The sequence below is a fragment of the Eubalaena glacialis genome, chromosome 10 (genome assembly GCF_028564815.1).
Source record: "Eubalaena glacialis isolate mEubGla1 chromosome 10, mEubGla1.1.hap2.+ XY, whole genome shotgun sequence".
In the NCBI taxonomy this organism is placed as follows: Eukaryota; Metazoa; Chordata; class Mammalia; order Artiodactyla; family Balaenidae; genus Eubalaena; species Eubalaena glacialis.
The window spans coordinates 57,667,179-57,679,715 of NC_083725.1; the positions used below are offsets into that span (position 1 = coordinate 57,667,179).

The 12,537-nt window shown below is 43.8% G+C and overlaps 1 protein-coding gene across 11 annotated transcripts in view; it reads left to right on the top strand.

Moving 5' to 3' along the window:
* The window catches only part of SYTL2 (synaptotagmin like 2), a 100,054-nt gene that overhangs the window by 39,131 nt on the left and 48,386 nt on the right, over positions 1–12,537 (top strand). For 9 of the 11 annotated variants that reach the window (XM_061204062.1, XM_061204066.1, XM_061204065.1 and 6 more), the window contains exon 2: positions 4,505–5,002. In XM_061204062.1, the coding sequence (XP_061060045.1) occupies positions 4,902–5,002 (101 nt within the window). In that variant the 5' untranslated portion in view covers positions 4,505–4,901. Of the gene's footprint in view, positions 1–4,358; positions 4,401–4,504; positions 5,003–12,537 lie in introns of those variants that run through there. The other 2 variants (XM_061204063.1, XM_061204067.1) reach the window with 2 other exon arrangements.

A 12,537-nucleotide genomic window follows, 5' to 3' on the forward strand; every position in this document is an offset into this window, starting at 1 on the left:
GTAGATGGGTGCCACAGTGGCAGGTGCTGGGTGGGCATACAAAGCACTTAGAGGCCCTGGCCTTGCGCATAAACTAGTGGAGGACAGATGTGAGTAGATGGGATTCGAGATGGTGTGGTGAGTATCCTGAGTGAGGAAGTTAGGTGCTAATGGAGCACTCCACAGGGGCACCTAACCTGGCCTTGGGAGGATGGGGAAGGCTTCTGTGCAATAAGTGACATCTCACCTGAGACCCAAGACGTATTTTCTCAGGAAAGGGTATTCTAGGAGCCAGGACAAGCATATGCAAAGGCCTGAAGGCAAAAGGAGCTGAAAAAGTTCAGTGGGGCAGGAAAAGAGCTTGGAGAAGAAAGCAGGTGTGAGTTCACGGAGAGCCCTACACGCCACGGTAAGGACTTTGAGCCTTAGCCAGTGGACAGTGGGAAGTTGATGAAGGGTTTTAAGCCTGGGAATATGGCTTTGTCATATTCATATTCAGCAGCATGAGGAGGATGGGAGGGAGGGCTGAACCTAAGGAGAACTGTTTGCTCATCCTGGGAGCTACTCCTTCTGTAAACACGTCAGGCATCCCTGTTGCCAAGATTCATCCCTCCCGAATTTTTGCACTGAGGTTGCCTCCATGCTGACAGCCAGCTCTGGGCCAGTGATTCTTTTATGCTTAAGCAGAGAATGAGGGTCCACAGCCAGACAGAAGAGCGTTTTTCTGCTTCCCCAGTTTGAGGATCTGTGTGCAGGGGAGAATTAAATGAGATGTCAATATCGGGGTGACCTATTCTAACAAAGCCACTGGCAAATGCCAGCCCCACCACACACAAGCTTGGTGGCAGACACCTCCCTGGGCCTCATGGTCCTCATTTGAAAAACAAAGGTAACAAAATACCTCCCTCAGATCTTTGTGAGGATCCAATGAGATGATATATGTAAAGTGCCAGGCGTTAGGAAGTGCCCAGTAAATATTTATTACCTTCTTTTTTTTCTGCCTTCCCTTATTGCTGCTGCAGAAATCTTACAGTCCTTGCAAAGCCTGATACAGTCTGACCTATTTCCTTTCTGACCCACTCCATCCTTTTCTCCTCCTGGCACACTGGCCTTCCAGCACTGGCTCCCCTGAAGTTTCTTGAACATGTCAAATACACTTCCACCTCAGGACCCTCTGATACCTGCATGGCTCGTTCCCTCATCTCTGGCAAGTCTTTGCTCAAATATCATCTTCTCAATGAGACCTACCCTAGCCACTCTCTTTAAAACTCCAATGCCCCTCACCTTATTATTCCCTTCCCAGCTTTGTTTTCCTCCAGAGCTCTTATCACCTTCCCAAAAGTTACATAATTGTTTTTATTTTTTATTTATGTTTTTATTATTTACTTTGGTCATTATCCCCTCCAACTGACATATACACTCTACAAGGATGGGAAGTTTTTAATGTCTTATTCATTAATGTATCTCCAGTGCTTAGAACAGTGTCAGGCACATAATAGGCTCTCTATAAATGTTTGTTGAATGAATGAATGAAATTGGTTAGCTCTCATGATAGATATCATCCAGAATATTGGGAGTTGGGGGGGCACCTGGTACTGAAGAGGCTTGATTGCCATCTGAGGGCTTTCCCACCATCTGGCTGGGTAGTAACTCCCTGCTACCCAATTAGGAGTCAAGGGTTCGAGCCCGTCACTTCTTTGTAAAATAAGGACATTGCCCTTTGCCTCACCAAATAGCCTATTTTTAGGAAAAACTTAACCCTAGAAGCTTTTACACAGAAGCACTGGTTAGCTTATAGTTCTATTTGAAGGTGTGGAAACAAGCATTTCTCCCTTTAGCCCCCCTGCCAGTTACCACTGCTGGAAAATTTAAGTTGTTTTTCTTCTTTGTTCTCTTCCTGTCCTCGACTCACTGAACTTAAAAACAATCTCCCATTGAACCTGGGAGGCAGTGTGATGCCTCATGAGGGACATGGTTCCAAGAATGTGGCCTGAATCTATTTCCTTGCCAGCTTTTGAGATCTAAGGAAGTTACTGCACATGAAAGAAAGCTACTGTGCATGAAAGAATTGAGATAGCCATCCCCTGGTGAAGTTGTCTATTTGGATTAGGTTCACTAATTCATTTAGTCATTCACTTATTTCTTTTCTTTTTTAAAATTAATTAATTTATATATTTATTTTTGGCTGCGTTGGGTCTTCATTGCTGAGCATGGGCTTTCTCTAGTTGCGGTGAGCGGGGACTACTCTTTGTTGCGGTGCACAGGTTTCTCATTACAGTGGCTTCTCCTGTTGCGGAGCATGGGCTCTAGGCACGCAGCCTTCAGTAGTTGTGGCTCGTGGGCGCTAGAGCGCAGGCTCAGTAGTTTTGGTGCACGGTCTTAGTTGCTCCATGGCATGTGGGATCTTCCCAGACCAGGGCTCGAACCCATGTCCCCTGCATTGGCAGGCGGATTCTTAACCACTGCGCCACCAAGGAAGTCCCAACTCATTCACTTATTTCTTCACGTTGAGAGACTCACAGTCAGATGGGAGAGATGGAGAGCAGACAGATAATTATAACAGTGGAGATACGTAGGTGGAGGAGAAAGTTTTTGTGTTAGTCAAGTTCCTGCTACAAAAGTGTTTGTTGTATAACAACCCCAAACCTCAGTGGCTTCCAACAAAAAATATTTACTTCTTGCTTCAATACCTACAGGCCAGCGAAGGTGGCCCTGCTTCAGGTGGTTCAGGTTCTGGTCTGTTCTTGTATCTCTTTTTCTGAGACCCTGACTGAAGAGGCAGTGGCTACCTGGGGCAAGCTCTTCTTGTGGTCTGTGGCCAGAGTACAAGAAGCCAAGCCAAACCACACAAGCACATCCACAGACTGTGCTTGCATCACATTTATAACGTTCCATTGGCCAAAGTAAGTCACAGGCCAAGCCCACCACCAGAAAGATAGGGATGAATACTCTGCTTACTGTAGTGGCAACGTGATTGTATAGCTCTGTTTCAGGGAGGAAGTGAAGAGTTAGGAATAATCGAATCTACTACAGCATTTAACTCTGGCTATGGGAGTGAGGGAAGGCTTCCTGGAGGTGGTGACTTTCATCTTGAAGGATGAGTTATTTTTCAAGACAAACAAGCAGGAAGTAACATATGCAAGTGCAGGCAAATTTAAAAAAGTAAGTGTGAAGTGTTGTCTTAATATTTATTTGAGTCGTCACTGTGGGCAATATGCAAAGAGCTACAGGAAGATAAAATAAAGGTCACCTGAGTACCTGCCTATGAAGTCCAAGCTTCATGGGGGAGATCAGAAAGATACGAAAGAGAAAAGGAAATTATGTAACCAGTACACTCTTATTCAGCTGGATGGGACAAAAGTGTGAACTCAGAAAGGAAGCTAGAATATATTTTTAGCTATTTTTGGTACAGGATGCAAGATATGCGCTCTTTTATGTTCTTTATTTCATTTAATCCTGACAACCTGCGAGGGATGTCCTAATGAGAAACCTGAGCCTCAGAGTGGTTAGGTAACTTGCCTAATGGTTTGTAGTTAGCAAGTAGTGGTGCGAGTACTTCCTAGTAATTCTGTTTTGCCAAAGAGCAAAGAATTTATTCATAAAAATTACTAGTGTACACACTGTATTTTCTTAAGTAGGGCTGCTTTAAAATGTACTAAACCCATGTTTTTTAGTGTCTACTGTATATGCAGTACTGTGCTTGTTAAAGGGCCCCGATCCTGGAGTAATCTCTGAAGTTCCACCTGGCTGTGGCATTCTGTAGGTCTCATCTACTTCTTATTGCTCATGGGTTTAAAATGCCTCAAAGAAAATAGGATTCTTGCCCATGGTTCTACGCAAAAATGCTCACTTTGAATGTTGAGGAGTTTTGAAATTCTGCCTCTTCCTTTCCCCCAGATTATATACACAACACCAGTAAGTGTTCTTTCTCCTTGGAAATGAAGGGAGACAAGCTAGGTGAGTTGCTCCAGGTCGAGCAAAAGTTAGAGGTGGGACTAAGTGGAGAATAACAATTCCCATTGTTGTGCAGATTACCTCTACCTAATACTAATTCTCTTGTCATTACGGAGCACAGATATACTGTAGTGGAATGTCCCTATGCATGAAGAAGTGAGCATTTTTGAATTTTTATTTCTAGTTTCCTACCAGTAATCACTTGACAACTGGAATAAGATCTCCCTGGTCTTCCTGACCTTTAGCGTGACCTTTTAGCCTACCGTCCCATGGGTTTTCGGAGAGACCCACCTCCTTTTTGCAACCATCTCTTCCCTCTGTGGATGGTTAAACATTGACAGGCGTTTTTGTGCGCTCTCCATCTTGGCGGTCCGGAATTGAGTTGAAGCATGTTTCATGACCCATTTTCTATTTGCTCAAGAAGCAGGCAGAACTGGTTTCCCTGATCTCAGACACCATCTCACATGGTCAGTTTTTTCCCCCCAGACATGTTTTAAATCTTAAAATAACGAGCAATGCTTATAGGAACTGCCTCTCACTGTGTGGTGTTTACTGTCTCACGATTCTGCAGGTAGGTGATGCTCAGATGCTGTTGCCTCTCATCAAGTTGACGTTGGACGGAAGGAGAATAAACTGTGCTCAGACTGGTCCAGGAGAGGGGGCGTGAGCAGGACTGCCGCTGTAGGAACAAGTGACCTGTCTGGCAAGGAATGCAGCATCCTGAGAGCCTCTTCTTGACATCATCCCACAGACCACTGCTTCCTCGAGGGAAAAGGCGCTGAGGATTTTGCTATCAGCTACCTAAAACTTTTGCCTAGCCAATAGAAGACTTTTGCTGAAGAACTGAACAAGATACCGTTTCATTTCGTTTTTGCATCTTCTAATCATCTGGGCTACAGTAACTGTTGTTTAGCTTTGAGAATTTTAAGCCATATTTGTTACTGTCATTTTTGTGTACACGTTTCAAGATGATCGACTTAAGCTTCCTGACGGAGGAGGAGCAAGAGGCCATCATGAAGGTTCTGCAGCGGGATGCTGCCCTGAAGAGGGCTGAAGAGGAGAGAGTCAGGTAAGAGGCCGGACAGGTCCTCGGGCTTGGGTGGAGGATGGGCGGTCTATAGGAAGATGAGACACTTTTCTTTCCTCAACCTTAAGTGGTAGTTCTGACTTGGAGCCTGACTTACGGATTCCAATTTTAAGTTTATTTCCTGGACAGAACTTTCTCCTCCATATCTCTTAATTTATCCCATAGGACTCCTGCCAGAAATAGTCTTGATTAAAAACCTAACTAAACTCCTTTAACTTATTAAACACTGGATTAAAAATGAAATAATGTATACAAACACATACATACATCTACCTCTCTCTCTCTCTCTCTCTATATATATATATATATATATAAACACACACATATATATCCACTTTTTTCACTGAATCTACTTAAAAAATGGATCATGTATGAAATTAGAAACATTTTTTAATTTCTAAAGTTTTCAGAAGAAAATAAACTGAGAAGTAGCTCACATTTTTGCACATCTTCAGAAATGTTTGAATTGGTTTCAACAGCAATTGAAATGAGTTCTGACTGAGCCAATTTTTCATTTGTGTTCCATAAGAAGGAGTGGCAACTCTGACACACTATTCACTTTGGGAGGAACCCAAATGTTCCACATCAACATTCCTACCACTTTCACTCACTTGCGGGGTAGGAGGAGCATGAGGGCAGAATGCTGAAGAAGTGGGCTTGAGTCCAAGCCCTGCCATCTATTGCCTTTGTAATCTGGGGCCTTGAAGGCAGTGAAAGGTTTCCTGAATGTGAGTTAGTCATATTAACTGCATGATCCCCAACCTAGGAGTTATCCAAAGGGAACATAAGCCCTGTTCTTACTTCTTAGGATAGCAGGATCATGAATAATGGAGTTATTTGTGCCCATATTTCGTTATCCATATTTTGACCCTAATTTGAACATGGGTGCTTTATAGAAGAACATGCTGAAATTCACTTCAAGCACTCCAGAGTGTCTGACTATGGCTACTAACAATAATTCATATATCGATAGTGCTTAACAGATTGCAAGGAGCTTACATGACTTTTATTTCTTCTGAGCTCACAACACTTGTGCAGTTGGGGGTGCAGGGTGGGATGTAATTACACCCGCTTGATGTGTGAGGAAATTGACCTTGAGACAGGTCAGGTGACTCGCCCAAGCTCATGTAGTCCGTAGGTGTCAGAAGTGAGGATTAAATCCTGGCCCTCAGGTACTCATTCACTAACTCCACCTCCCCTCCCTAAGAAAACTATAGCAGACAGGACATCCTGGGACCTGGCCATGGAGGAGGGGGTGGCTGTCTTGGTGTGAGGTAGGACACTGAGCTGTGATGGTGACAGGAGGTGGCTATAGGTAGTGGAGATCATGAGAATGGGGTTCCTTACTTGTCATGCTCCTTCCCACAAGTCACTGCTCCCCATTCTCAGCAAGAGGGGTGCCTTGAGTAGTTTTCCCTGGAGAGGTGGGGATTTACACCAATCAGCCATCAGAGTCTTAGTAGCATTCATCCTTTACCCATTCACAGTTTGTGAGTGTTATCGTCTTATGTTCCTCCCAGCAGCTCTGAGATTTGGCAAGACAAGACTGTTAGACCCATTTTAGAAAGAAGGGGAGGGGGCAGCACAGAGAAAATATTAGTTGATTTTTCAAGCATAGTGGGAAATGGGAATTCCTTTAGTCTCTTGGAAGACAAGATGGAGAGGATGGGAAAGAAAGCAGTGGAGCTGGGATTGCACCGGGTCCCGTCCCTCTTCCTGCCTCAGGATGTGGGGACTCTGAATCCTGGTGAGCTGAGATCTTTGATTCCTCCCACTTACAAGACCTTACATGTGGTCTGTAATTCTGTTTCCTCTATCTAGCCAGGTTACGAAGAGAGATTCATTCTCCCTCCCTTCTGTATTTACTTGGCCCCAGAGATTCCAGGCTGCTGGGTCTCCCCTGTAGTTCTGTGATTCTGAATGAGATGAGTGGAGGTGTTTCTCAGGCATCTACAGTAATTGCTGAAAATATACTTAAAAATTCAAAGTTCTGCCTGGAACTGGGCCTTGTAAGGGGTGTGTGTGTAGCCACTAGCGCCAGCCAGTCTACGGCCACAGCAGGAATGCTGTGAGTCCGTTTGTAGCAGGGACTTTGCAGATTCTCCTTCCATGCACTGTTTCTGAGGATGCCTCGGAAGCTGCTGCTGGTGCTGCCCTTGTTTCTTGCTTTTGTAAACTGATAGGAAGAAGGCTTGGGGTGGTGAAAATCTGGTGTGAGTCAAGTCCTGTTTACTGCTACCATTCTGGGGGCCTTCCTAATTAGGCACCAAGCAGCTCATGTGGACTTGGCCACAGGCAGGTCCAGGACTGAGTGACTGTGTGCGGGGGGCACAGATGGGCATGAGGTCCATAGCCTATGGACACTGACAGAGGCCCAACCCGTAACCTGCTCCACACAAAAGGAATGGAGCTCTGGCACCCTTTGCTTTAGGACTGACGGAACCTGGGTTGGTTCTGAGACTGTCTACTCCTGGGTTGGTGGAACCATGACTAGGTTTCTGGTCTCTGAAAATGCTATTCCATGGGCTTTTGCTTTTCAGCCCATCACCATCCCCCAGCTGTTTGTCTCTAGCTCTTCCATCAGAGTGATAGCCTGACAGCTCTGGAAAGATTTTTTGGGTCCATATCAGTCACTTTACAGATAATGAAGGAAAAGCCCAGAGAGGGGAAGTGACTTTCCCAGGGTCACACAGCTAGTCAGTGCCAAAGCCAGGAAAAGAAAAGCTCTTGGTCTACTGCTTTTCCTTCTGCCGCATGTTGCACACTGGTATTGTTTTTTCAGAAGAACAGTAAGGGCCCTAGCGCAGACCTTAAGTCAAAACTTAGTGAGTTTGAATCCTAATCTCACCATTGATCAACTGTGGTTCATTCAGCAAGTTACTTGACCTCTCTGAGCCTCAACTCAGAGACTGGGAATGACCCTAGTACCAAACTCAAAGAATTACAGTCAGGATTAAGTAAGATAATTCTTAATCTTCTTAGCACATAGTAGGTGATTGATACATTTTAATTCCCTTATTCACCACTCCACCTATGCCTCTAAAAAAGGACAGAATTCTCTGGTTAGTCGTCTGATTCCTCAGAAGGAAATTACTCCTAAAACTCTCAACTATTTAATACAGTGAAATTTAATTGAGTACTCATTAAGTCTAGGGAACTTCTCTGAACAAATGGAAGGAATTTTAGGGTAATTGAAACATGGTCCCAGCGCTCAAGGAATTTACCATTTAACCATTTAATGGATTATCAATCGCAAATTTAAAATCTCAACCTTGTTTCCCTAACATGATTTTACAATGCCCCAGTCCTCCTCCAAGTTAGTATATGGCTTTAGAAACATAAATTAGATAATTCTAATATTAGCCTAAGCAAAACATCATTAGAAAGGCAAATCTGCCACTAAAATTCAGACTGCTATTTCAAATGCTAATTCATTATGGGCTTTGGAGTATAACTCTCCTGTAGCCGTGAGGACCTTACTAATGGATTATAGCACTGCTGCCCACTAAGACCAGACACTGCCTCAGAGTCCTTTTCAATATGGCTGTTGATGAGAGTTGGATTTAAATTGAAATCTGTTTGCCATTCCTGATTTATCCAGTGCTTTGACTTGTTCACATCTAAGCTCTTTCAGGGCACTTTGGAGATGATTTTTATGCTACTTCCCATCCTGATTTCATGGATGAGAAAATGAGTGTCAAACAGGGGAAGCGTCCAGTTCCCAAATCACTCAGCCTGTTAATAGTAGAATGTGGATTTGAACCCAAGGGAATGTCTACTGTGGTATCTCAGGGGTTCAGTTAGAAGAAAGCAATTCCAGGTCACCGTCTTTCATGCTGCCTCCCTACCTGTACCACAGTGCTAGGCCCAGTTATTACCATGCCTCACTACCCAGCTTGCTTTCCTAACTACCAGCTGGAGAGAGACATTTCACAAACCAGCCGTGAAACAGACATCAGGATGGATTCTTTTCCTCTCTCCCCGCTGCCTCCTCCCTCTCTGTCCTCTGTTTTTAAAGAAACACCACCATACATACATAGATGTAACTTTAGTCTCTTACGGTTTAAAAATGACACACTCTAGAGGTGGTATTTCCTGTGCTTTCCATCACACTGCCAGCAGGAAATCATTGCCGCTGTGTGTCTGTACACCGCCAGCACCACGTCCCCCATCCCATAAACACACAACCACATCTAGGGTGATGGGCGTTCTTGCAGTAGATACCATCTCAACCACGACTGCATCTTATGATGCTCAGCTGCTGCCTTAAGACCTGCTTTCTTTTAAACAAAGGCAGTTGTCATTGAAGAACTGCTTTCTAGGACCTCTGATGGCATTTTCTGTCAAAGCAAAGGGGAAAGGAACCAGCATTTGTCCAGGATTGACACTGTACACAGAGCTTCACATTTTCCCCTTTCGTCCGCACAGCAGCATAGCTGAACCCACTCAACAAGGGGGAGGAAATAGAGTGGAGGAGGTTAAGTGCCCTGTAAGATTGAAACCTTGCTTATCCAACTACAGAGCCTGTGCTTCCCACACACAGTGCTGCCTCGCAGCAGATTGTGGGGATCTGTGGTGTGTCCACAGCACAAGTGATGCATGTTTCTTCTTGTTTTCCGCTGTAAAGAACTTTTGCAATTTATTTCATTTTCACGTGTTTGTTTTCAGATTCTCTATCAAAGGTTGAATGCCTTTGTAGAAAGAGTGAAGTGTGATAGCCATCTTAGAAATCAAAATCATGTTTGGCTCTCTCAGGCAGGATGATGGGGCAGTGGAAAGAACGTCGGCTAGGAGTCAGGCTGGCTTCCGGTCCCAGCTCTGTGTGACCTCGGGCAAACCTCTTAAACTCTCTGGGCCTCATTTCATCTATAAAGTGAGGCCATTTGTAACTATCTAAGGTCCATTCAAAACAAACATTCTCTCATTCAAAACAGACATCTAAGAGTACTTTCAAATCACAGAGTCTAACCACCTTGCCCAGAATATACTGAAAGGTTAAAGAAAAAAAATCTGAGAATGGATCAATCAACCTCTCTGGCCAGTCTGCTGATTCTTATTAGGCACAGCTGAGCAGATAATATCGACCAGGTCCTGCCTATGATGTTAGGCCTTTGCTTCATCATGAGGAATAGCTAGAAGCTGGGGTGCGCTATGTGAGTACAAGCAGGAAGAATGTCGAAGGCAGGATGAAGGGCGCCACTGCTCTTCTGGCTTTCCTCTGAAAGTGCTCACGCTCTCTCTGCACCGCAGGAGTTGACGTTAGCAGTTAGGGCTGTGGACTAAATTTTTTATGTACAATTCCAAGCATGTGCCTGGTATATGATAGGGAATTAATGAACTGTTGAACGAAAAAATGAACAGATATGGCCTTTACCATACAGAGAAAGCAAGATGGCCATCTTTTGCAATTGACTGAATTCTTTGTACATCATGGTGAAATTGTAAGGATTAAATGAGATGATGCATGTTAAGTCCACGCGTGAGGCCCAGTACCGAACACATGCTTTGTATGTATGAGCTGAAAGAATGGGGTGTGACCAGCATGTTCTGCCTGGAGGACCAACCGGACAGTGTCTTCTCTGGGTTGAGTGTTCTTCTGCCTTCACTTCTGCCCAGCAGCAGCCCATGGGTGTTTATTGAGCATCTTCTCTATCCTTAGCTCTCTACTAAGTACAACATGCACCTGTGGAGAGGATGGTAAGGTATAAAAAGTGTGAGTGCCAAGAAACTTACCTTTTTCCCACTTCAGCTAAATGGTACAACAACGAGAGAATCAAGTGCTAATTTGGTTGGTACAATTAGAGTTCAAGAAAAATGAGAGATCAATATGGGCTGGTAGAGAAGATTTTATTTTATTTTTTATTTTAACTTTTTTATCGAAGTATAGTTGATTTACAATATTGTGTTTCATATTATATTAGTACTGCATTGTGATTCAGTGTTTTTATAGATTATACTCCACTAAAAGTTATTACAAGAGAATGGCTATAATTCCCTTGCTGTACAATATATCCTTGTTGCTTATCTATTTTATACATAGTACTTTATATTTCTTAGTCCAGTACCCCTAATTTGCCCCTCCCCCATTCCCTCTCCCCTTTAGTAACCACCGGTTGGGTTTCTATGCCTGTGAGTCTATTTCTGTTTTGCATGTACATTCATTTGTATTATTTTCTTAGATTCCACATGTAAGTGATATCATACAGAATTTATCTTTCTCTGACTTATTTCACTAAGCATAATATTCTCTAGGTACAGAGAAGATTTTAACAGCACCACCTAGATGGTGGGATTTCTCTTTTTAATATACACCTTTATAAAACTTGGGCTTTGATGTCATACATATAGATTCATCTGTAAAATATTCCAAATGACTAAGCTAGAAAAAGAGATTGATTTACCCTAGTAGTGATTATCATGATAGGAGGTATATAAATAGCACTTACTGAATTTGAAAGAATTTCCTATTCTTTTGCCACTTTAAAAGAAATGAGCCAGAAACCCAACCTCAATTCTTTACTGTAATGGCTTTACTATGAAGGGCCACGTGCTTCAATGAGCCTGACTCACATGGCATGTGCCCATTGTTCACTGAAAGCTTAGTGGGATCAGAGGCTTGCAGACAGGCAGGAGCAAATCAAGAGTTGCATAAGGACCCTTACAAAGTGCCTTTCAGTTGAACAACAAAGATAAGTGAATAAATAATCTCATGAAGAGAAATTGGGAGTTGTTATGCTATGAGGGTTTGTGGTCTTCTTTAACATGATGGTGGCTGATGCCGTATTTCATCATGCTTTTCCCTAATCCACCAAGAGATGAGGTGGCCTGCCTCATTAGGAGAAGGCACTGCCATTGTGATGGAGCGTGGCTCACTTAACCCCAGCAGCGACAGGATCTCTCTTATCTCTTGTCTTTACTCAGACTGGGCTGGCTGCTGAGCATTTATTTGTTAACTGATTTATTCACTCAACAGTTTCTGGGTATCAGCTCTGTGCCAGGCTCTGTGCTGGATGCTGGTGTTACAAAGGTGATTATGAGTTAGTCCTTGCCTTCAAGGAGTTTGCAGAGTTCACAGATTAGTGTGTAAGACAGATGTGCAAATAGATCACTGGAACACAGTGTGGTGAGTGCTGTTGTGGAGGAGCTGTGGGAGCATGGAGAAGGGCAAGCCACACGGTGCCCTCAAGGATCAGGGAAGGCTTCCCTGGGGGGATGCTACCTAGATCTGAGGGATGAGGGGCCACGTGCTGGACAGAGAAGTGAGGGAAAGACATCTGGAGAGAATTCACATTTATTGGTCTCTTACCAGGATCCGGGCACCGTTAGGTACTTTCAGGTAAATACCGCATTTAATCATCCCAGAAGTCCTGCAGAGTAGGTTCTATTTTCCCCTATCTTTATAAACAAGGAGACTGAAGCTTAGAGGGGTTCAGTAACCTGCCAAAGATCACATTTAGGAAGGGTCACAACTGGGAGTTGGACCTAATTTGGGGAGACATCAAAGCCCATAATCTTTC